The following is a 25,988-nucleotide window of genomic DNA, read 5'->3' as shown; positions in this document are numbered from 1 at the left end:
GTCTTGCAACGCTGCCAGCGAGTCCACAGAACGCCATCGCCCATTTGGCTGTACGCCTTGCTGGACGGTAAATTTATTTTTGAGGAAAAGAAATGTATTTCTCTCGCATATCTGGGTGGACACCTGAACCTCGCCGTAAGGGAAGGGGGGAAGATGGGAGTGAACGAAGACGCCGTATTATTTAGACCATTCAGCTGGCATGGCGAAGTGGCTAGCGTGCTCGTGTCGCAGTCCGGAGGCCCTAGTTCGGTTCCCCAACTCTACCAATTTCGTAATCGGTTTTATTTATTTATGTGGTCTGACTTGAAAGGTTAATTAGGCTATTTGATATTTGCATTATTGTAATTCTATCCATCGTGTTCTGTCATTCACCTGTCAAATGTTGGAACTGTCTAGGATGTTCGACACAATGTATATGAAACGAGGAACGTCGAAGCGGGCAATGTCGAACTGGGTGGGGAAGTGGGTGGTGGAGCGAACGCGGCTGCTTATCTGTTTTTTTTCAGCAGCGTCTGCTTCCGCGGACGCGGTTGTTGCTGCGACGCGCGTCTTTCTTTTCTTTTCCTCTTTCTTCTCACCTCTTGATTCTCCTTTATCTTAATTAGGCTAATTTATTAATTAAGCAATTAACTAAACTCAATTGCACTTAGTTGGAGCATCACTATACGATCCCTTTAATTCGATGCATGGTTACTTGCCAAAGTACAATTGGCCCCATTTGAAATTCGCGCACTGTGATGTCACGACCGTTTCGACCAATTGAAAAGCGTGACATTTCTGTCGACAACTGCTGCTTACAACGACGAGGCATTAAAGGCTTCCGCCTTAACAACAAATCTGGACCCGTACTCTATAAACTGTCCATCTTCCATTTCTCGTCCGTTTGGTTCTCTTTCACTGGTCACTCAGATATGCCCACGGCTTTCAAGCCTCGTTCTGGACAGCGACCCGGCCATTGATTGGCTGGCGACCGAACCTCATACGGACCGGACCGGATATGCAGCCACTGGTGAGGTCCATCGCAGCGCTCTGTCAACAGCAGGCGACCGGACCTGACCACTCGCTGCCATTGGAGGCGATGTTCAGCCAATGATGAGGTCCGATCGCCTTCTACCCAATGGCCGATTCGCTTTCCACAGACGCTTGAGAGCTGCGTGTATATCTTAGAGACCAATAAGAGAGGGCCAGATGGACGCGAAATGGCCATTTTAAAATGGACAGCTTACAGAATATGGCCCCTAGCGTCTTTTCCGCAAAAAAAAAAAAAAAAACGCGACGCATGAGTTGCGCAGGAAGTTCAGCACATGCCTGCGACACTTGATTCGAAACGTCAGACCTCTTTTGCCTGATCGCTCGGCGCACAAAAACACGCACATCTGTCCTCGCTGACTACGAGAGCCGCGAAGCATATGCCGCAGGAATGCATTGCGTCTGTTCTGAATTTTCGATGGACCTCGTGCAGAGTTTTGCTTTTGTGCGGAGACCTTCGTGCGCTGCATATGTGCATGATGGGAGTCCATAGACAACTCCGGAAAGGTAAGCGAGTACTGTCATGGTTAATACGTCAGCTCAGGATGGCTGTTGCAGATATGTGCTAGAGCCCGTTTCACGTGCGTTTGGACGAGTTTAACGCATCCGTAATTATATATTCCGTTTTTTTGCGTCGCGAAGTGCTACAATACCTGATTAGACGAGAGATGCATTTATTCATAGAATGTAAAAGCTGCCAGTGGGTTCCCAAACGGCCCATGCATTCCAGTCCGCGCACCGCGAGTCTCAACCCTCACATGGCGGGCTCAGAGAACGTCACATTTTTATTTTGGTGGTACTGCAGCTTGCATTTCGTGTGAGGACACATCATGAAACACATTCTAGTCGACCTCACGATGGTCTTGCGATGATGAAGTACAATCAACGATGCTGCAGCACGAATAAATGTAGAATTAGCGATATCAACACAGCGACTGCGATGAAACAAAAGAGTAAGGGAAGAAACATTCAACCAAAGGTCGCGATAGCAGACGATTTTCTCATGATCTTTTGCATTGACTCCGCAAAACTCACCTCATCAGTTAAATAATTAGTGATATTTAGTAGTTATTCAGCTACTAAAATGATTAAAAAAATTGGCGCCCCCGTCAGGGCTGACAGTTTGATCCCCAGAAGACAATTTTGAGACCATATTATCTTTATGTATATATAAATGTGTTCACTTAAGTCTAACCATCCCAGATTTCACGGATAAGACTTTTTTTAACTCCTCATCTGTCTGATAGAAACTTACTCCAGAATCCTCAATGTCGTCGTACTTAAAGTTTAAGATCATTGCCCACGTTGATTAACTCTCAGCGGTTTGGGTACTATTTGGCAACCATTTTAAATTTTTTATTTAAACTATTTCAACACTACACGTTTTGATCCTCGTACTGACTTTTTCAAACACGGTTTTTGCACACCTTCTGTAGAACTTTGGAACTCCGTTCCTGTCCCTACTCGTACTGCGCTCTTGAAGGAATTTTTTAATCTGCGACTTCTAGCCCACATGGCCTTACTTTTGGTTTCTGTGTGCTTAGATAGTATATGACATGCTGCTTTGTCCGTTATGTACAAGGTCTGTTAGAAAAGTATCCGACCTTTGGCAGAAGAAAAAACCTGGCATAACTGGAGCGTTGGAAACCTAATCACCCTCTATTTAGTCTCCTTGGGACTCCAAACACTTCTCCCAGCGGTGCTGCCATTGTTGGAAGCATTCCGAAAAGGCCTCTTTCGGAATGGAGTTTTGCACAGCTGTCGTTGAAGCCATAATGTCCTCTCTTGTCTGAAATCGCGCTCCTTTCAATGGCCTCTTGATTTTAGGAAAGAGCCAGAAGTCGCAGGGGGGGGGGGGGGGGGGGGGGGGGGGGGCATATCAGGAGAGTAAGGAGCCTGTTGAAGTACAGGAGTCTGGTTTTTTTGCCAAAAATTCTGAATCAAGTGTGAGGAATGTGCAGGAGCATTGCCGTGATGGATGCGCCAATTTCCTCCTGGCCTCATCTCCGGTCTCTTGCGCCGTACAGCATCATGTAGGCGACGTAGGACATATCTGTATTACTCTTTGGTGATTGTTTAACACTGCGGTGCGTAATCGTGGAGTACCACACCGCGGGAGTCAAAGAAAGCAGTCAGCATCACTTTGACGTTTGCTGCGCACTTGGCGGGTCTTCGTTGGTCTTGGTGCCGAGGACTGCTTCCAATGTGACGACTGGTTTTCGGGTCGTACCCACACACCCTAGACTCGTCACCAGTGATTATGGTGTTCATGAAGTCGAGAAGGCTGTTTGCGGAATCCAGCATGTCGTGTGAGACTTCAACATGAAGCTGCTTTTGCTCCACCGTGAGCAGCTTCGGCACGAATTTCGCCGCAATTCTCTTCATGGCTAAATCTTTGGTGATAATAGAATTAATGCGCAGAAAAAAGGCTGATGCCCACCTCTTCCGCAGTTTCTCGGATAGTCACACGACGGTCCCGCATCACCACAGCGTTCACTTCGGCAATGACCTGGCCATTTCGGCATGTTGATGGCCGACCGGAGCGTGGCTCGCTCACCACCGATGTGCGGCGGTCTTTAAACCAGTTGTACCTCTACTTAATCTGTGTGCTGCTCATAGCATCGTCACCGAAAGCCGTCTGAATATTCCGAATGGTTTCCACTTGGCTGTGGCCCAGTTTCTAGCAAAATTTGATGCAGTAGTTCAGAAGAGCAAGTTGCTGGGCTGATGCAGTAGCTGCTCCAGTCGTTCCGCCATTTTCCGTGCAATAAAAAACCGACGAGAGCACTGCGCACTGCCTCACTCAACGCTGTGTCCCAGCGACTGACGCTATCTGCAGGCGGGAAAAAATGCGCGCATGCGCACGAAGGTTCACAGTCGGCTCATGCAAGCGCGTTTGTTTCATATCCATCAGGTGTTCGCAAAAAAAAAAAAAAATAAGGTCGTATACTTTTCTAACGGACCTCGTATACGCTCCTGCCGTAGAACGTCTGATGTGGCGTGGCAGTATGTGAAAACAAATAAGTAATATATATAAAACACCCGGCATATTCAATCGTCATTTCCGGTTGGCTCGAAATCGTTTTTTTGTTGTTTTTTTCACGTCGCCTTGCTGCTAGCTCTCGAATTTCTAGAAGTACTTTCTTCGTTATTTTCCTTTTATTTTTAGCCGAGGCCATTGAAAAAACCACGAAAAAAAAAAAAAACTACGTGCGGACCAGAAGAAGCTGGAAAACCAGACAGATGCGTGCTACGCTCAAAAATCGCCGAAGAACGCGAGCTGCCCCGCGACTATAGGGCAGCTCTACTAATGAAATCACTTCCCAAAAACATGCAACCCATACACCATGAGGGCAGAAGGCAAGCATAAGCCAAAGCCTCACATAAGAAATACGGTCTGTGCACCGGGACAATTATGCAGGTGCGGCAGAATACCAACACACAAATGCCTTTGCCATTGTGGCTGTGAACAAAAACGATGAGAACATCGTCTCGGCAAACATCAAAACCAAATCCTCTGAATCGGCAGAAGAGGCGGCTATAGCCCTCACCCTATAGCGCATACCGAAGAGAACACCACTCTTAGCGGCTCTAAAATGACTATCAATAATTTCGTAAAAGAGCGAATCGTAAACATCTCCCTTAAAATCCTTGAAGCCACCAAACTCTCATCAAATTACCTCGAACTGATATGGGTCCCATGCAATTCGGGAAACCGGTGGAGCGAGGCAGCCCACAATAAAGTCCGAGATTTCGTCGACCGGGCAGTGGATGAGTATGGCTCCTAGAATTTCACGAAGGGCTCTGGGATAACCCATCATGAACTAACCAATAGTTTTAAAATAGAGAGGAGAACTTTCTCCCCTCCGCACAAAATTTTGACTAAAGAACAAGAGGTTGCGTGGCGTCATCTACAGACGAGATCGATACGCACCCCTTCACTCTTCGCGCACATTTATCCTTATCAATACAACCCGTATTGTAAACACTGCGGCCAGCGAGACAGCTGCGATCAATTCCTAAGGGAATGCAAAAATAGAGCCACCCCTGGGTTACCTAGTTGAAGATTTTACTCTCGAGCGGCGGGAGACCGTGCTGGCTAGCTCTGTACCCAGAACCCAAGTTCTGGCGGTGGAGTGGGCTGACCAAGTCGTCGAGCAGTGGCGGTCCTAAGGGGGGGGGGGGGGGGGGGGGGGGGCGGTCGCCCTCCCCCCCTTACCTTGAAGGGCGGCGCGAGGCGCAGTGCACGAGAGCTGTAGCCGCACCGCTGCCGAGTGGAGGCGCTGCTGTCGGCGCGCTCTCGCCAGCTGCGGAGTGTGGAGAGGAGGCTGGAGAACGGGCGGGGGAGGGGGTATAAAATGCGTTCGCTCGCTTGCCGGCTCCGTCTTGAGCTAACGCATAAAGAATAAATAAATAAAACAACGTACCTCCGACAACAGGTACAGGGCACTGTGGCATAGCCTAAGTGCATTGTTCATGTATGGTACCCCACAACGAAGTTATGCTATCGCACATTCACAGCTAGTGGTAATTAGGTGTCTTCCAAGTCCTCATTTCCAACACTACTCATTGATTAACATAATCAATGTCACAGCACCAACTAGCACGAAAGGTATATTTTGCAGCTGCAAAGCTTTTCACCGCGGACTGGTTTGCAGCAGAGTAAATAAAGAACTCCATCAAGGGTACTAGAATGATTCAAGTAAACATAGTAACATATGGAGTCATCTTCACCTCTTTGTGGTTGCTCATCTAGGGTACCGGCGGCAACGATATTCAGAACGAACGAGTAAACTAAACTATGTCAACGTACGTTCAGGGTCCTTAATAAACAGGTCCCACTGTCACAATCACGAAGTGGCTTAAACCGCGAAAGGCAACAAATGCTTGGACACAGCTTCTAGCGAAATCATGTGAGTAACCAATGCACTATGCAAATTTCCTACGGAGAGCTGGGAGTAGAATCCCGTTATTACTAACGAATCACCGCCCGCTGTTATAGCAAAGTTATGTTGTTACGAAGTATTCTTGCATGACCCAGCAATGCTCACGGGAATAAAATGTCTCGACTAAGTTTTTATTAGAAAAGCTAGAACACACGCCATGCGGACGTAGGTAAGCGGACACTATGTGATACACTGCATAATACCCCTGTCACACGGGCACTGTAAAGGTACTTTGAACTAAAGCTTCATTACGCTACCAAAGGAGCACTACTCCAAGGGAGTTCGTCCGTGCTACACGGTCGAGGAACGAGCTTCGGAAAAGGCGTTTAGCGCCCTCATCAGTGAAAAACTGGATTAAAACTGCAAAGTTCAGTGCACATGAAAATACAACAGTGTCACATATTTTTCATAAAAGCTTGTTTTATACCAATATTATGCTGAAGCAACACAATTTCAACTGCAGTAATGACACGACCTGCCAAGCACAGAGCATAGCATCATAGTGCTGGCCACACTGAGCCCAACACGCTAAGCTTGGTTGTTCGGTTCTTCCCTTTAGTTCCTTTGCTGTTCTTTTTTTTTTTTTGCCTTGCGATCGTTTATTCTGATCACTTTTTTCTGTGTGCCTTGTGTTCGGCGATCTCCGTTAAGATGAGTGACGATGAGTGATACTGAGATGTGTGACTCAGTATCCACTCAGGGGCAGGTTGCACCGCAGGTTCACCACCACTCATTTTGTCAGAAAAAACAAGCAAGCACGAAACTGTACAAACAAAAAAAAGCAGTGCAGTCTCGGAGTGCGGGTAGCGTAGGCAGGTAGTGGCAACCAGTGAGTCTAGTGGCAACATCACAGCAGATATATCACTAGCTGCTGTCCATCACTGTCCCTACTCGCAGCGAACAACAAACAACATAGCCGACATGGCGTCCTAGTTACCGTGGCGCTTGTAAATTCATGACGAGAGTATGGCCTGTTGAGACCGCCACAAAACAAATAATCGTATATTTTAAAAACCAATAATTTTACGGAGCAAATTTAAGAAAAGAATATCGAACGTTTCCTGTACCCATTTTTTTTTTACTGTTAACTTGCTGGGAAGGAGAGTACTCCCTTGCAGCCTCAAAGGACAAACTCGAGCTGCCTTGATTCGAAGTTCCTTTGAACCAGGTGTCCTAAGGCGCGTCAGTGTGGCAGCGTGCGTTCTTCCTTGGAGTAATGGAGCTTTAGTTCAAAGTACCGTCACAAGGCCGGTGTGACAGGGGTATAAGCCGCTTTATGGCGCTCATATCGCCTCCAAAGGCGCAAGTCATAAAAAGGATTATACTATAGTGAAGCAAATGCAAGAAAATGCAACCGTAAAGTGCGATAAAAGAAAGCCTTCCAGCCTCGCCAGACTGAATGCTGCCTGTCGTACATAAACGAACAAAGCGTATATATAAAAGCAGCACAATAAGGAACATGTTTTAGAAAATCGTTCAATCAACTGAGATGTGTAAAAGGTAGCCGAAACGACGGTTGACCTTGTGGCCCGTCCTTTCATAACACCTTTCATAACAATGCATTCAAAAAGACAGTACGACACGGGCACAGCGCATTCTAATGTCAACGACAGCTGTCATCCGAAGCGAAGTCCACGCAGTTTTCATCTGATATGTCAACAGCACTTAAATAAATTTGACTCTTACTAATGAACGCATAAACACATCGCGAAACAGGTCTACTGTAGACGTGCTATAGTCACAGTAACGACCAATCCGGAAGTTTTCATTTTGGCGTTGACAAGACGATGGAAGCAGTATTCCTGGTTCTTACGAATTGCGAAAATAAATAACATATACAAGAACGCTGCCCATCGGACGAAGTTTTTGTAGCAATAAATCATTGCGTCTGCTCTCACACTGCTTTTGTTTCCTCCGTCAATGTGCGACCATGTGTCATCAACTCGTATCATCCGCGCACTAATTTGAACACATAGAAACGAATCCTCGACACAAAATAACTTTTTGCTACAAGGGTACATAAAGCTCTTATTTCGAGGGAACCCATGAACCACCTCATCGAGCAAAAACTCGCGCCCACAATCGATAGCGACCGCGGCTCAGCTGTTACAAAGAGATGACAGGTTAGACGCGATGACCAGGGCCCACAACAGAACGCGAAGTCTCATCACACAGCAGGACTTCCGAATTTCTCTGATTTATCTGTAGCGACGCAGCATCGCCGGCCCATATAGGAAGCCTGCCTACAGCAATGACGTACTGAAGAAAACCAGCGCTTCGGCCCAGCAACCACCGAGGCGATACACAAAGGTTGCAACAAACAGGCGCGCGCACGCTTTCGCTTCGTTAAAAGTCCCTCGCCTTACGACGTCTTCAGCAGTGTCCAGTAGCAGTGACTGGTTTAGTAGTATGAACCTAAATAACTGAGCACATCCTGGTAAGAAGCAGCTACCAAGGCATACAATGTTATGACCTAGAATCACAGCCATAGTGAACAACGTGCCCCTCGGCAACAGACCAGCTGTGCTTTTGTTTGAAAGCGGTCGGCGCCAAAACACTGCATCACTGGGCTCGACTTCAATGATGGGTGTTCTCGAGTGTGCCTGTAGAACGCTCGTTTGCCGGCTCCGTCGGAGTGTCTGTTCTCGCGGCTTCGGCCGCTTATCTGTTTTTTTCAGCAGCGTCCGCTTCGGCGCACGCACTTGTTGCTGCGACGCGCGTCTTTTCTTTCCTTTTTCTCTTTTCTCTGATCTTTTAACTCTCCTCTATCTGCACGTGGCAGCGGTGGTGGCTTGGCTCGAGCCAGTAGGCAGGCCCGTGCAATTTCCTTCATCCGTCTCTCAGTCACAACAACATTGCCGGCTCCGTCGTTATGCCGCCTGATAAAAAGAAAGGGAGGCTACGTCGGCTTGACGAAGCCAGGAAACGACAACGGGCTTCGGAGACAAATGAACGCGAACATCCACTTGCTAAGCGGCGCGCTCAAGACGCTGCTAGATGGGCGCACCGCGCCTCTATCGAAACCGAATCGTCTACAACCGGTGATGATCCCGAATGGAACGCTATGGATGCTTACGCAGCCTACCAGGTTTAACCAAAGGTAAACCCCAGCCTTTTATTTTTTTGTTGTTTGTCATGAGAACGCGGTGGCGGGAAAACCGCGAGCCTGGCAGTTGGCTTGGAGATTTCGGTGCGTGCGGACGTGTGTGAGGTCAGCCAGAGAAGTGGTCGGCAAGCGAGCTAAGGCGGGTGCCTGACGCGTAGAGCGCGGCGACGACGGCCCCGAAGACGCGTGGAAAACGCGCGGCCCAAGTTCGCCGGTATCCGCAACACCCCATCAGCTCCGCGCGCTTCGGCAGCCCGACGCTCCCTGCAACCGGACCTTGCCACCCTGCAGCTAAGCCACCGTTTCTCCCCACTCGCTTTACTCTTCCTTTGTCCTGTCGCCCTTTCTTGTCCGAACCTTTTGTATAGTACTGCTTTGTTCTTGTAGCCTTGTTGTTGTATAGTTCTCGCCTTTATGTGTTCCTCTTCCTGTTAATTGTTGCTTGTGTTCTCGTTGTGTTTATTCGTGTAGTGACGCTATTTTGTTGGGATTGTTTTGTAACCTTTTGTCGGCTTTCTTTACCGAAGTAGAGGGGGGTTTGTTAAGAAACTTGCCTACGCCTCATGCCTCCGGTCAACGGCTAATCAGGCGTGGCCCCTATCGCAGGTCAGCAGTCGAACCTCATCTTCCGCACGCGGGGAGGAGAAGTTTGTCGCTCCTCCCCCTCCAAATTTACGGAAAGTGCAGTAGTGGGCAGGTTGGCCCGAATAATTATAATTTCGGCACCACCTAAACATCAAGCCGCACACAATATCGTGACAATTCGTCAAGTAGTCCCCACATTGTACGTTCACCGTGTTAGCCGCTGCCTTATTTTACACAATACTACGTTCCACAGGTTAATTTATTGATTTATTTATTTTAGTACCTCAAGGACCCCAAACAAGGGGCATTGCATGAGGGGTGGGTTGTACAGAAATATCAACAAAAAAACGAACATATTCTGTACAATGCCAGCATCAAGGGCCAAAATACAAATGAAACAGGCTAACAGCTCAGAATATCAAAATGCAAAACGCTCAAATGCTTTCGAATACAAAAGAAAAAACAAGACAAGAATAAAAGGCAGAAAGAAGCGCTGAACGGTGGGTAAGAATTCAAAAACGGATGAGAGAACAGTAAAAACCGCATAGTAAAACAAAGTGCAATAGGTCAACGTTAGAGGGGAAAGGTACATGAAAACATAAAATGGGCCTAAAGATTCCAGCTTATCTTTGAATGCAAGCGTGTCTATACAGCGGCATTGGAAAGGCCGTTCCAAACTTTTGCTGTTCGGATGAAGAAAGACTGCGCAAATTTTTGTGTTTTTGGGCAAGGGTATGACACTTGTTAACTGCTTTTGTGACGAGCTGAAAACAGGCAGTGTATTGTGATGTAGATGGTTAACCAACATAAATAGTAGAAACGATGAAAGAGGGCTAAACTGGCTAGTTTTCGACGGTGCTTTAATAATGGCAGGCTGGATCGGATCTTCAGATCGGTTACACTTGTGTAGGATGAATAATTGGAATGAACAAATCTAATGGCGTGATTTTGATAGTTGTTATTCTCTCAAAAAGGTATTCCTCATGTGGGCTCCAAATGGCGGCTGCATATTCTAATTTTGGGCGCATTAATGTGGTGTAGGCTAGTAGCTTTACAGGTGCTGGGGCAAACTTCATTGAGCGTTGAAGATAGCCAAGGGATCGGCTGTATGCTGCAGTGATGTGGTTGATGTGCATTGACCACTTAAGATCGTCAGACAGGTGTAATTAAAGATATTTGTATGCTTTAGTAGCATGTAAACGAGAACCGCAGATAAAGTAGCTATGTGGTATTAAGTTAGAGAGTCTATGGAAATGCATGACCTTACACTTAGCAATATTTAAAGACATTTGCAATTTTTCACACCAGTTTCCTACTGCTAGTAAGTCACTTTGTAAGCTAATACTGTCTACTGTCTTACAACAGTATTAGTTATAGAACAGGTTGGTAGTTATACGAGTGCAAGTCGTACGTGACTGTCGAGGTATCGTGGTCCTGCCGTGCCACCACAGTGACTTTTGCGCTTTATGATTGTGACTATCATTCAATTTGAAATATTGTGAAATAAATATATCTGTTTTGTTTGTGTGTTTTATGGGGGTTTAAGGTCCCAAAGCGACTCAAGTTATGAGGGACGCCGTAACGAAGGGCTCCGGAAATCTCGACCACCCGAGGTTCTTCGAGTGCACTGACATCGTACAGTACATGGGCCGCTAGAATGTTTCCTCGATCGAAGGCCGACCGCCGCTTATATATATATATATATATATATATATATATATATATATATATATATATATATATAGACAAGCGTCATGTTTGTAAACAAAGGTGGCGCTGCGGTCGGCAGCGACGCGGGCTGTAGGCAAAAATGTAGCATGCCTACACCGCGCCAAGCGATGCTGCCTTCGAAACCAACTCGCATGCGCGCATATTTCAAAGCGTGCGCGTCGCTTGTGGTTAGAAACATTTCTGTTGGTGACCGGAGAGCAGTTCAGCACTTTTTCAACCTGTTCGCCACACGGAATTATCTGGCGAAGCGCTGCATAGGCTTCCTTCTGCGCTCCTATGTTTGGCAGCAACGGCGCGGCTACGGCGCTCGACTAGGTTGACTTATTAAATGAAACCTAGAAAGATTGAGGTATAGAGGTATGAAGTCTCAACATCTAGGGCGATACAGCATACCCGATCTCTAGGTGCAAGAAGGACGACGGGATGCACGACGCGAGGCAAGTTTTTTTATGACGAACCTTGTGATGTGCCTGCTCTCGTCCAGCCACTTCAGTGCGGTGAACGCCGAAAACTACTGGACACTGAAGCCATGCAGTTACTTTAAATGAGTCATGCAAATGCGATCTTCACTGGTAATGTCTGAAAAAATGCTTTTTTATTCGCTGCAGGCTTTAAGAGAGGTGCACAGGCTAATGGATAGAAGTTTACCTCGAGCTGCAACGAAGTTACGTTTGCTCTGCAGAGCTAAATATTTTAAGTTATTCTGATTGCAGGCCTTATTCTGCTTGATAACTGGTTTTTGGTCTGGCATTTGCTGTTTTTGTCAGGTTGTGATTGACCAGTAATTGTAAAATTCAGGTAAAATGGGAGATAACACTGCATGATTTTGCCGATACCTTAGCGACGTTTAATTGTTTTCTAGGATAGGTGGTGAAAAAACGTACAAGTTGAAGCTCGTGGAAGCGAAAATAAAGAAAAAACTACGCGTCGTATATTCCTACTACCCGACTACAGTGCTGCTTCAAACGTCGCGCTTAGTGACCCGATGAATGCTGAAGGCGACTGTGGCAGCTGTTTTTTTTTTCTTTTTTTAGTGCGAAGAGATGCCCGGGACGTAGTGCGGGTGATTGTTGCCTGAAAACGGTCCCAGCTGCGTACAATTTACGGTCACACCCACATGGAATGTCGAGTCCAGACTTCTCATAATGAGAGCCCGACAGAACACGAACAAGCTGCAGACGTTGATTCTTGCACTGTTCGCCGCGCGACTGAAGAGCAAACATGCTGATTAAGAGGCGCAAACTATCATATTTCGATGCAGAAATGCAATACTAACCGCACAGCCTATCCGTCGCCGAACATTTCCCGCTCCACGGCCGCTGAGCATCGCTTTGGCCCATATCTAAATGCGATAAACTTGTGGAAACTTGTGCCGCTGCATTTCTTCAGCATTGCGGTTCAACCACCCGCACCACAGCTCGGCGGAATATTGAAAAATGCGTTCAAAAACGCTCAAGCATGGCATACCCAAGGCACACGGTACCGGCTTTTGCCTACACAACGAAAGTCACTGCTGACTCCAGCGCCGCCGCATCTCCGTGACGTCACGGCCTGACGCTTGTCTATATATATATATATATATATATATATATATAAGCGAAGGGGATTGAGGGGCTCGTTATAAATATGAAAGAAGCCAACAGCCACAGAAACCAAGGGGCAAAGGGGATTTTTAATTTATTTACTTTGTGGTGTTGATCAATTTTTAGAATATTACTGAATATGTTATCGCTTAAAGCTAATTGATTAGAAAAGCAGAAGAAAAAACAACCACTGCCGCCGGTGGGATCCGAACCCACGACCTCCGAATTACGCGGCCGGTGCTCTACCTCTGAGCTACGGCGACGGCTGTCAAATCGTCACACCTGCGGTAACACAGGACGTTCTACGTCCGCCGCTTATGAACGTGGGTGGCGCTGATGAACACTCTCAAGGTTAGATTACTTGTAAACATAAATACCCCCGAAAGCAGAAGATTTGACAGCCGTCGCCGTAGCTCAGACGTAGAGCACCGGACGCGTAATTCGGAGGTCGTGGGTTCGGATCCCACCGGCGGCAGTGGTTGTTTTTTCTTCTGCTTTTCTAATCAATTAGCTTTAAGCGATAACATATTCAGTAATATTCTAAAAATTGATCAACACCACAAAGTAAATAAATTAAAAATCCCCTTTGCCCCTTGGTTTCTGTGGCTGTTGGCTTCTTTCATATTTATAACGAGCCCCTCAATCCCCTTCGCTTGTTTGCTTAATTGCTTAGCGAGGGTCTCGGTTCTGGCGGCCTTGACGCCATAGGGAAGCATAAGAGGGTTCTCACGCAGCTTCCACCCTCTCAGTTCGATGACGTTCTACGTCACACCTGTGGTAACACAGGACGTTCTACGTCCGCCGCTTATGAACGTGGGTGGCGCTGATGAACACTCTCAAGGTTAGATTACTTGTAAACATAAATACCCCCGAAAGCAGAAGATTTGACAGCCGTCGCCGTAGCTGAGAGGTAGAGCACCGGACGCGTAATTCGGAGGTCGTGAGTTCGGATCCCACCGGCGGCAGTGGTTGTTTTTTCTTCTGCTTTTCTAATCAATTAGCTTTAAGCGATAACATATTCAGTAATATTCTAAAAATTGATCAACACCACAAAGTAAATAAATTAAAAATCCCCTTTGCCCCTTGGTTTCTGTGGCTGTTGGCTTCTTTCATATTTATAACGAGCCCCTCAATCCCCTTCGCTTGTTTGCTTAATTGCTTAGCGATGGTCTCGGTTCTGGCAGCCTTGACGCCATAGGGAAGCATAAGAGGGTTCTCACGCAGCTTCCACCCTCTCAGTTCGATGACGTTCTACGTCACACCTGCGGTAACACAGGACGTTCTACGTCCGCCGCTTATGAACGTGGGTGGCGCTGATGAACACTCTCAAGGTTAGATTACTTGTAAACATAAATACCCCCGAAAGCAGAAGATTTGACAGCCGTCGCCGTAGCTCAGAGGTAGAGCACCGGACGCGTAATTCGGAGGTCGTGGGTTCGGACCCCACCGGCGGCAGTGGTTGTTTTTTCTTCTGCTTTTCTAATCAATTAGCTTTAAGCGATAACATATTCAGTAATATTCTAAAAATTGATCAACACCACAAAGTAAATAAATTAAAAATCCCCTTTGCCCCTTGGTTTCTGTGGCTGTTGGCTTCTTTCATATTTATAACGAGCCCCTCAATCCCCTTCGCTTGTTCGCTTAATTGCTTAGCGAGGGTCTCGGTTCTGGCAGCCTTGACGCCATAGGGAAGCATAAGAGGGTTCTCACGCAGCTTCCACCCTCTCAGTTCGATGACGTTCTACGTCACACCTGCGGTAACACAGGACGTTCTACGTCCGCCGCTTATGAACGTGGGTGGCGCTGATGAACACTCTCAAGGTTAGATTACTTGTAAACATAAATACCCCCGAAAGCAGAAGATTTGACAGCCGTCGCCGTAGCTCAGAGGTAGAGCACCGGACGCGTAATTCGGAGGTCGTGGGTTCGGATCCCACCGGCGGCAGTGGTTGTTTTTTCTTCTGCTTTTCTAATCAATTAGCTTTAAGCCATAACATATTCAGTAATATTCTAAATATTGATCAACACCACAAAGTAAATAAATTAAAAATCCCCTTTGCCCCTTGGTTTCTGTGGCTGTTGGCTTCTTTCATATATATATATATATATATATATATATATATATATATATATAAAGTTAATTATTACTGAGAAATATTCATATATAAATCATAAATAGATATGAATTACATATGAATATTGTTCACGTAACCATTAGCATTCAAAGCATTAGTTATGGTATAACATCTTATCGTTCGCCAATGATTTTTCAATAACAAAGTGCACAAAAATTGTTGTACAAATAGAGTGTAAATAAACAATCGTTGTTTCTATATTTTTTTATTTTTTGGTGTACGGAAGTCAGTCCGCCTCCCCTAGAGCCAATCGCTGGGACCGCCACTGTCGTCGAGGGCTGTGTACTCTCGACCACTTAGCACGAGCTGTTAGCACCAACCTTCTTCGGACGAATGAAATGTTTTACAATCTATCGGCTGCTCTATCTGCTCGGCTGCTGACCCGAAAGTAGCGTGTTCGATACCGGCCACGGCAGTCGAATTTCGATGGAGGCGAAATACTAGAGGCCCGTGTACTGTGCGATGTGAGTGTACGTTAGAGAACCCCAGGTGGTCGAAATTTCCGAACCCCTTCACTACGGCGTCCCTGATAGGCTGAGTCGCTTTGGGACGTTAAACCCCCATAAACAATAAACCACTACTGTAGTTTTTTGCTCCTTCGCGATACGATGGACTTCAACCACGTCCGCGTCGCCTAATTCTTGCAGGTGCATGTACAGTCTTTGACAAAAATATACAGCCCATCGTCCAAGCCATGTAGTGGGGCTCTTCAGCACATTTGAAAATCCTAAGCTTAGGAGGGTTGAGGACTTGAGTTCCTCCCCCCTTCATGAGATTAGGGCCCCTGAGTAAACAAAAGGAGCTGCGCTGCAGGGTTAGAAGAAGACCCCTTGGGCTGTATACTTTTGACAAAGACTGTACCTGTGTGCGACGCCACAGTGCAGAGGACTTTTTCTTTTTCCTTTGGTCACTACCTAGCAATCTTGTTTGTGAGCCTCTGGACTAGATAAGTCGTTGTCGTTTATTAAATTGCTTCTGTGCACTTGCAAACGCTTGCTTAGGCAACGCCCAGTCTGTCCAATGCATAGGGCTCCGCAGGAGAGGGAAATACTATACACAACCCCAGTGCACAGGTAATGATCTTCTCGTTGTGCGCGACGCCGCCCCCTTTTCTTGACTTGTAATCTCTCATTCTTCAGATTGCTGGGCATATCTGCGTAAAACCTCGTACTCTTTTCTGACACGATGATCCGTGTAACAGAACTTCAACCCTATGGTTGTTTGAAAAAAGTGAAAAAGATTTCCAGATGCATTTCTTGCATTTGCTGACCTGTGTAAACAATCGTTCAATGACATGGTCGCTGAGAAAGGCTGAGAAAGGAGGAACATCGAAGTTCTTCACAACGGCTGCCAGAAATATTTTCTGATATGCGTTCAGAAAAGACGGTAAGCAACCTTCTTTGTTCGATAAAACGACTGTGAAGTCATTAGGACACATCCACTGTAATATGGCATTTACTGGACTGGGTTTTACAGTTTCTGCCTTTGTGCGCTCGAGATGTCTCACACGCAGTGTAATGGAATGGGACCTTTCAATATCTTCCGCCTTTCTTACGACTGACCTTGACACAACATGCCTCTCAACTGCGTCTAGCCTGAGTCTGAAGGCGTGATTTGGACCTAGCTTGACTACATTACTAATGTATGCCGAAACGTGTTCATCAGCAATATTCAAAACTTTGGCTTCTTGGAAGCCGCTCTATTTCTTTTTGGTTGGTAGTCGAGGATGAATGATGTTTCGGAGGAACTCAGTGAGTAGGCCAGACGTGACACACCACTCAGGGTACGAACGACTAATACTTTTCTTGTAGGTAAGCCCACTAGAATTTGAAGCAACGAGCTTTCCATCGAGACTCGTGGGCCAGGATACGGCACAACGTTCTGCTGTGCTCTGCAGAGGGCTGCAGAAACCCGAACACTGCCAGGATTTCCGGAGGAGCATGTCCGAGTTCCACGTGCTAAGATGATTTCCTGGCTTGGCAGACACAAAAGGCGTTGAGCGGAGTGAATACCGCGGGGCTGTACAGTAAACAGAGCCCGTTGCATGATAAATATGGCTTAAAGAAACATTGATTTGGGAGCACAAAAATGAACAAGGGAGGGGAAAACCTCAGGTTGCTTGAGCCAACGTTTCGACAAGGGGCCCAGACGAAGACAAGTCCCCTTGTCGAAACGTTGGCTCAAGCAACCTGAGGTTTTCCCCTCCCTTGTTCATTTTTGTGATCGCAAAGGACCATCATCCACACCCTCTCTCTACCATTGATTTGGGAGAGTTGGTAAAGAGTAACCTTGGTAAAACAGCTAAAAAAAGGGGGCGATGGACCACAACAAAGGAATGCACAGAACAAGCGCTGGCTCAAAACTAAAACTTCATTCCCCAAATCTCGGGTTTTCGCGCTGTTTTAACAGTCTGCATCGTCCCCAACAAGTCCAACTCAACGTTTTGCTACACCCCCAGTAAGGTTAATCAATATGCCTGCTTTGGCGAGTTGGTGCGACGTGTTTCTAAAATTCAGCACAACTCAAAGCACGGAAAGAGAACAGGAAACACACAGGCGCTCGTTTGTCCCCGCCTTTCACGCGTGTTGCGACGTAATTTTCAACCCAGCAAGGTAGCCAGCCACACTTAGCGTCTATTTCTTGATTTGTATTTCGTGCACAGAAAAAAACGTGCTTTAAAGACCGTGCTGATGCCTTAAAAAAAAAAAGCTAATATCTACTCCGGCGCTCTATTAAGCCAGCAGTTCACCTTTTGTCATGTCAAACGGAAAGCGATAACCATAGAGGAGGGAATGAAACTTCCGGCCTTCTGGCGCCTGTCACGGCAGTTCTGTGCCCTTTGGCGCGTGTGTGATTCCATTGTGGAGGCAAGCGCTTTCTCGCTCCGCGTTCGCAGCTACATTTGGTCTCATATAAGTAGTATCGTGTTTGAAAAGAGAAGCTGCTGCTTGCAGATGACGCGTATCAGATAGCTTAGGTCCCCGTGAGCGACAGAGACAAAATGGTTACTTGCAATCTACACACACATTCCTCTGTAGCTATGAGCACGTGACAAACACACATGTGCGACTGTAGCCAACCTCCCCGCAGCGTGAACCGCACTCGCGAGTCCTTGAAGCAGATGGCCGTGCGCATTATGACGTTCATAGTATACGTGCCCATCCCGCCAACATAACATTCGCTTATCTCCTCAGCACTGCGCTCGCTACTGTGGTTTAGTGGCTATGACTTTCTGTTGTTGAACCCAAGGAAAATTGAAAATTGTTTTTTGGGGAAAGGAAATATAGCTCACAAATATAGAACGCAATATAGCTCACAAAGTATAGCTCACATCAGAAGGACGTAAAGAACTGAGATTGTTCGATATACTACGGCATAAAATATTGCCACGTATTATTGTAGCGTCCGTTCGTTCGCGCAGAAAAGGGGTGTTATCATTTTTGTTCGTGACGCGAGAAGCGACCGGTCTAATCTCGATTGTTCACAGCCATGAACAGCTGTATCTACGTGTTTCCAGATTACTCTAGATGATCTTGACCTGTTATCTCGAAGTTTCCTTGCCGGCTTTAAAATGAACGATGCCGCGAGCAGCGGACATTCGTTGTTCGACGATTGACGAGCACGCTTGTTGCTTACGCCGCCACCGAGTGATTCAGTTCTTTTGCGGGCGCAAGTCAGCCCAAATAAAAAGCTTCGTTTGCAAGTATTTCTGGTGTCTTCCTGACCGCTGGACTGCCGTCACTACAACGTGACATCTGGTGGAGGTGCTGGGTAGCCTTCCAGGTACCGGACAACCCCTGCAAGTCGTGACGCCAGCCCTTTGAGTTATTCACCGGAGTACCTGACTCCAGACTACCACGCAGCCTCTGGAGCCTGCAGCCATGACTTACGCCGTAGCAGTGCGCCGTCCTGTACCTCGACGACGGGACCCAAGCCCCTATCGCCCTTAGCCAGCTGCGCTGGAGCGCCGCCCTCTCGGCCCAACCCGCCCGTCCTACGAGCGTCGCACACGGCCGAGGAAATGCGACGAGTGGAGAACACCCGACCAGCGCCGCCCACTATGCTTCCACTGTGGACAAGCCGGTCACATTCTCCGGTATTGCTCATACAGGAGAATGGGCATCCGAGGGTTCTCTTGCTACGCCCCACGACCACCACCCGGCCAGCGACCAGCCGAAATCGTAGAGTTTTTGCATCGGGAGGAATGCTCATCGCCCGGCCGCCTATCACGTTCCCCGTCGCCATCGTCACCGCGCTATGTATCTCCTGGCCGAGGCTGCGCGGTGCGTGGACGCTCCCCCAGCCCTCGAAGCTTCAACTGAATAAAGCAGCCTCTGGAGGGGAGGTTGCTTCTGGGCGCAAGAACTGAGTTCCTGCATCGACGAAAACGCAATACTATGCCTAAACTACGACGAGAGCTACGACGACCCCAACTACGACGACAACTACTACGACGAAGACAACTACAACGGTGACGACGACGACAACGACGACGACAACTACGACGACAACTACTACGACGAAGACAACTACAACGATGACGACAACGATGACGACAACGACGACGACAACTACGACGACAACTACGACGACAACTACGACGACAACTACGACGACAACTACGACGACAACGACGACGACAACGACGACCCCAACTACGACGACAACTACTACGACGAAGACAACTACAACGACGAAGACGACGACAACGATGACGACGACGACAACGACGACGACAACGACAACGACGACGACAACTACGACGACAACGACGACCACGACGACGACGACGACAACGACGACCACGACGACCACGACGACCACGACGACGACGACGACACGGCTAGACTTGAAGCTTTTACCGCTGCCCTTAAACCTTATTATGAACGCTAAGGGACTCGAAGTTAGCATTCTGCGCGTTTATTTTCATTTTAAAGCATCGAGACGATGCTTCTTTGAGAGGGAGGTAATGCCACGTATTATTGTAGCGTCCGTTCGTTCGCGCAGAAAAGGGGTGTTATCATTTTTGTTCGTGACGCGAGAAGCGACCGGTCTAATCTCGATTGTTCACAGCCATGAACAGCTGTATCTACGTGTTTCCAGATTACTCTAGATGATCTCGACCTGTTATCTCGAAGTTTCCTTGCCGGCTTTAAAATGAACGATGCCGCGAGCAGCGGACATTCGTTGTTCGACGATTGACGAGCACGCTTGTTGCTTACGCCGCCACCGAGTGATTCAGTTCTTTTGCGGGCGCAAGTCAGCCCAAATAAAAAGCTTCGTTTGCAAGTATTTCTGGTGTCTTCCTGACCGCTGGACTGCCGTCACTACAACGTGACAATATTCTTGACAGCAGGTATGTGCGAATAGTACTTTTCTGAAATCGAATCAAATGATAACAGCTAGATTTCTTACCGAATCGAACACGAACAGTGCAGCTGAAAACCGAATCGAATGCGAATCGGGTGGTCAAAAGATCGAATCGAATAAGTGCGTGATTATTTGCTACTTGCGTGAATATTCGTACAAAACAAAAAAAATCATGCGAAACAGCGAAGGGCTAGCGGTGGCGCTATAACTTACAAAATTAAAGCTGGAAATGCCGAAAGACGCAATAATGATCTCTACTAGGGATGCGCAACACGATGTGTGCATGTTACTCTGTGACGTCATGTCCCACGCATAGAGAAATTAGCATTTGCTACTGATGACGGCAGCGAACGAACTAGCGCCCAGCCTCGGTTCATGAGAGTAGCTGAAGTTCGAGCCACGGCATCAATATCGGGAATGAAGGCAGGGTTTGCAAGCCTGGCTGAACCCTGCTGCGTCGCCCAAGCATGAAGGCATTGAAGCATGAGCATTATGAATGCGGCCACATGAATCGACCACATCGAGGTTCTGAGCCATCCTCCCTTCAGAGAGGTAGCACACTGTGTGGCGTCGAGGGGGTCCTGTTTTTGAAAGAGTGGTTGCAAAAAATTACGGCGCGCTCTATCAGAACCTCGTGTCAGTTACTCGAAAACTATTTGAGAACTTCAGGACGAATTTGATTAGTTTCGAATAATTCTTAACATTGATTCGTGCAGCGAATCGAATTGAACGATATTGGATATTGAACTTGAATGCGATGGGGCAGAAATAATGTTACATAGAGATGGCAGAACTTTCGAACAGTGAATCGAACAGATCGATATTCGGTTCACTGTTCGAAAATTCGCCCACCCCTATGTAACATTCCCCCACCCCAAGGTGACAGGAACGATATGTCAAATTATCACCCTATGTCGGTTTTACCCGTTTTTTCTAAAGGCCTGGAGAAAATTATTCTGAAGCGCCTATACTCATTTGCTGACCGTCGTAACATTATGTTTTCCGCCCAATATGTGTTTCGAAGGAGCAAGTCGACAGAGTTGGCACTTTTGGCTGAAAAGGAGTTTATTTTGTCAAATTTCGAACGCAAAAATGTGGTGCTTGGACTGTTTACAGATTTTTCAAAAGCGTTTGATCTCATACATCACAACATTCTCATTAAAAAACTGGGGCATTTTGGCATTAGGAGGAAAGCACAAGAACTAATCAAATCTTATCGGAAACATAGACCTCACTTTGTAGTAATTGGAGGACAAAATTCTGCTGTACAATCAGTAAAAACAGGTGTCCCACAGGGCAGTATTCTGGGCCCGTTATTGTTTATCCTGCATATAAGTGAAATAGTATGCCTTGACTAAACTGCCCACTATATAATCTATGCAGACGACATTAGTTTATTTTTTTTTCAGACAACTCATGTTAGACCTTAGCTAATCAAGCCAAATGCGCACTGTCTAAAATAAATACATGGGCTCAAACAAACTGTTCAGCACTTCACCATCGCAAAACAAAATCTGTACCATTTCACACTCGCCACAAACAAATTCAATTGCCGCACATCGTGTTAAACAATACCAATATTGAAATAGTAAAAACTTTTAAATCACTAGGTGTATACCTTTCTGAAGATATGACATGGGATGAACACGTAGGGTATATCGTTAATAAGTTGTCGATAACTATTGGCATCATACGCCGCCACTGTTATTATTTCCCTATCTCAGCTAACGTCCTTTATATAACTGTTTATTTTCCTCTACATTAAGCTATGCCTTTTTAGTATATTCCACAACAACAGCAACAAACATTAGCAAACTGTTAATATTGCAGAAACGGGTATTAGGTCTGGTCTGCAATGTTCCGTATCGCTCCCATACTGCAGACCTGTTTAAAAAACACAATATCGTTCCTATTACATCACTATACAATTACAAACTATCCCGCCTTCATAAACTGGGAATACTAAAGAATAATGATGCATTAACTAACCTAGCAGGATTACAGATAAACTCCACCACCTATAACGTACGTTATTTGGAACCCTGGAATGTCACCAAATGCCGGACTAACTACGGGAAACAGATTTTGAAATACTCATTCAGATGTTGAAATACTCATTGCCGACGGTTTTAAATAATATTTTTATGGAAACAAATAATGACATTTTCGCGATTTCTTCACAGAAATTGCGTACCTTGTTTGTATAAGCTGTTATTTTTTCTTCTCTTGGTTTGATGTTGACGTGTACCGCCTTCGCCGCACGCTGCTGCGCTGCTGTGTATGCTGGGAGGTCAGGACTCCTGAAGCTGTTTTTTTTTTCAGCTTTTTACCTGCCCTTCTCGCAACATTCCTTTCTTGTTGCGGAATAAATTTCAATTTCAATTATTTTTGCCTTCTCGCATTCAGGTTCGCATGCACGTTTTAGCGAAGCCTCCACAAAAGGTGTTGCCTAGATATTAGGGCGAGGAATTTCGCCATAACAACTATGAAAGGAAAAGGTACCAAAGGCAAGAGGTACCATTTAAGACGTACCAGTGTGTTTATACAGAGACCCGTACCGATCTATGCGCGTCAAAATAATGGTTGTTGTAATGCATCAATGGTTTCGTTATTCACACGAGAGTGACTAAAGAAACGAGCAAAAGGAATGTAAGAGAAAGATTGGTGCGAAATGCAATGGAATCCGGATGAAGTAGTGCGCAGTATAAGTAAAAGAGGCTGACAGACGTGGATTTATTCCCACATCCTGAAAAAAAAAAAAAAAAGGTCGATAGTGTGCAAGAAGCAATTGGGTGAGCCAGTGGCAGGCTCATCAAATAAAAAATTCTTACAGTCTGATATTTGACATGATGGACAACTAAATTTGCGTACGGAACTTCTGCCTTGCGTAGGATGCTGAAAATAGCCTGCATTTGTGAACAGCGGGATGAACGCAATGCCCTGGCGTAGGTCACTTAAGCCCCTCTTCCTTGCGAAAACATTTGCGCATCCGGTGTCTATTGCTTCCGGTGCTCCAGCTTGCACAGAGCTTCAGGCCGTGCAGCAGACCTTGTTTCGTTGGTGCTGCGCAGACGCGCTCTTTACCCAAGTACTTGTCACGGCCTACATTAACATTGCACTCGCCTTCGGACATTTCACCTCGCTCGCGATGCAAATATTCCTGTCGGCGACACAGCCGAAGCATTGAGTAAGCGCGTCATTCGTGGCATGTTCCGGAAAGAGGCGAACATTGCCGACACCTGTGACACGCGTTCGCTACCCTTCGCTGCACCTCTCCCGGTGGCTGATAAATCGCACGTGCGCGGCATCTGGCCGCCGTCGACGACACGAGCTTGGTGCTCGCGCATGTCCGCCGTCAACGTGCCCTGTGTCCTGTGTGTGCCGAAAATCGCAGGTCGAAATGAGTACTCCGCTCTGATTTCCGTTTCTAACTTCCTGTGCTGAGGATGTTTGAGGGCCTATATCGATGAATTCGTATCCGCTATATAGGCACTGTGCTGTGCACGCCACTTTTGCCGAACGCAGTAATTCTTTGCCAGGTGCGTACTCTAAATCCTACACTTTGAGGCGAATCGGAGTTGACTCGATGTGCGTTGAAAAGATACGTGGAACAGTTCTCTGCGTTGGACTATTCAAGCACTGCTTCACAGACACTGCGCACAACTGTGGAATCTGCAAGTAGGGTCAGTTAGCGGAAAATTTCGCATCAATTCTCACCCGTAAGCATAATATGTGGTTAGTGAGCCATCGTACGTAGGTACATAGTGGTAGCCAATGATGGCACAAGTTAAACAGGATGCAGCTTTCCGGATGATTAACTTAGTTAAGCGTCGCAGGGGCCGAACGGTGGAGAGGGACAGAATAAATTTAGCGCAAAGGACTCGACCATCGGGAGAATTCCTGTAAATTGCCAATTTATCCAATGCTTCAGCGGAACACCCGCCTTCCTGGGCTGGGTTTTGGCAGTTTATTTCTCTTAAATAAAATTTCAGTTGAGACAGCCGTTGTACACACCGCGTCTTTTTGTTTCCAAAGGCACACACGACACTTATGCACACGAGATTCGCACTAGGAAAGGATGTTGCGAAACTCTTATCGCTTCACGTGGCAATGAATCGCCTTCCTTATTTCTATTTTGGCTTCAAGGACGCACTCACTCGTTGCGCTCGGCTGCCGGCGATGCTTCTATGGCTGCTTTTCATCTCAGTGGCATGCGTTGCCGGTGCTGCAAAGAAAAAAAGCCCACCGCACATTGTATTTGTGCTGGCCGACGATCTGGTGAGTTGATTATATGCCTACTACTTATTGACTTTATGTAGAAAGAAAAAAAAAAGAAAGCGAAACTTCTCTTAGTTTAAAGCACAGACGACTGTTATATGGAAAAAAAGGGCAAAAAAAAGTCTTGTACTTTCTGCAGTTATTCGTCTATTTTGGATCTCCTTCAGTGTGCTGCTTTCGAAAGACCCCTCCAAGCAGCACGCTGTGAACTGCAGTGAAAAAAATTCTAACGACGATTCTCCTGATGCCAAATTTGAGCTCAGCTCTGTCGGTGTAATTGCCTCTATATGTTCGTTGTTTTGCTTTGCTGGGTCGTCGAGACGTCTGGTGATAATAGACCGACAGCAATATTAGTTAAAGAAGTCTACGATATGCAATGCACATCGCGAGGGTGGGTTGCATTTTATCACGAAGTGTTCTAGGCTGCACCGTTAGCCTTGGGCTCTCAGTCTCCGTAGGCACATTGTTTTGCTTTGCTGGGTCGTCGACACGTCTGCCGGCGATATCAGTTCATAGTATTAGTTCACGAAGACGACGATGTGCAACGCACAGCCCGAGAAAGTGTTGCAGTTAATTGCGAGGCGTGATAGCCTGCGCGATAGCCTAGCGCTTTCGTGCAGGGGCCAGCTAAACTGATCTATTCACAGCACCATTGGTTTGAACTCCCAGTCGCAGCAATGCTTATTTTTTAATTTATTTATGGTATGGCTCAGTTGCACCGACGGCGACAACGCGGTTTAACTTACGAAAGAGCTGCGTTCTAAAAGAACACTGAAACCAAGTTGTGAAAGCACAGACTAGCACAACAGCACACTCTATTCCTAAAGTTTTCGTCAGCTTATTATGTGTACTATTTGCACGTTCTGCGCCTTATAACTTATCGCATGCAGCGTCCCCATTAGCGGAAGACTTTGTTCCCGGTGACCACAAACTACCATCTTTTATTTCACCAGGGCTGACGATGCTAGTAGTATAGACCATATTTTGGCTGTTTCGACGAATTACGTGCACTGGAGAGGTTGCTCTGCCTGCAAGCTTCTCGTAAGCGCATGTATTTTGGCGCGATGTAGCCATAATTTAATGGGCCACAGCGCCGAGGGTAACCGCGTTCCCGAAATTCTAAAAACTGATACGGATATTACGGGGGCTTGCAAGCCAACGGTCCGAGGTCATGGTTCGGATCTCACCGGCGGCTCGTAGTTGTTTTTCTTCTGGCTTCTAATAT

At 46.6% G+C, this 25,988-nt stretch overlaps 2 protein-coding genes across 12 annotated transcripts in view; one reads left to right on the top strand and one right to left on the bottom strand.

Annotated features, from left to right (window-relative positions):
- LOC149339974 (uridine phosphorylase 1-like) overlaps positions 1–25,988 on the bottom strand; it is a 97,493-nt gene that overhangs the window by 15,435 nt on the left and 56,070 nt on the right. For 3 of the 6 annotated variants that reach the window (XM_089548713.1, XM_089548710.1, XM_089548715.1), the window contains exon 2: positions 24,643–24,710. The exons of 1 other annotated variant lie outside the window; for it this stretch is intronic. The gene's annotated coding sequence lies outside the window, so the exon portion shown is untranslated. Of the gene's footprint in view, positions 1–5,248; positions 5,360–24,642; positions 24,793–25,988 lie in introns of those variants that run through there. 2 more of the 6 variants (XM_089548711.1, XM_089548714.1) reach the window with 2 other exon arrangements.
- LOC149339976 (arylsulfatase B-like) overlaps positions 1–25,988 on the top strand; it is a 48,653-nt gene that overhangs the window by 3,827 nt on the left and 18,838 nt on the right. The window contains exons 1-2 of one of the 6 annotated variants that reach the window (XM_089548702.1): positions 15,709–16,501; positions 24,632–24,763. The exons of 1 other annotated variant lie outside the window; for it this stretch is intronic. In XM_089548702.1, the coding sequence (XP_089404828.1) occupies positions 16,484–16,501; positions 24,632–24,763 (150 nt within the window). In that variant the 5' untranslated portion in view covers positions 15,709–16,483. Of the gene's footprint in view, positions 1–1,475; positions 1,537–8,934; positions 9,076–15,708; positions 16,502–21,709; positions 24,764–25,988 lie in introns of those variants that run through there. 4 more of the 6 variants (XM_089548706.1, XM_089548704.1, XM_089548703.1 and 1 more) reach the window with 4 other exon arrangements.

The sequence above is a fragment of the Amblyomma mixtum genome, chromosome 6, assembly GCF_055824585.1.
Source record: "Amblyomma mixtum isolate Tamu chromosome 6, ASM5582458v1, whole genome shotgun sequence".
Lineage (NCBI taxonomy): Eukaryota > Metazoa > Arthropoda > Arachnida > Ixodida > Ixodidae > Amblyomma > Amblyomma mixtum.
This window is presented reverse-complemented; position numbering and strand designations above follow the sequence as displayed.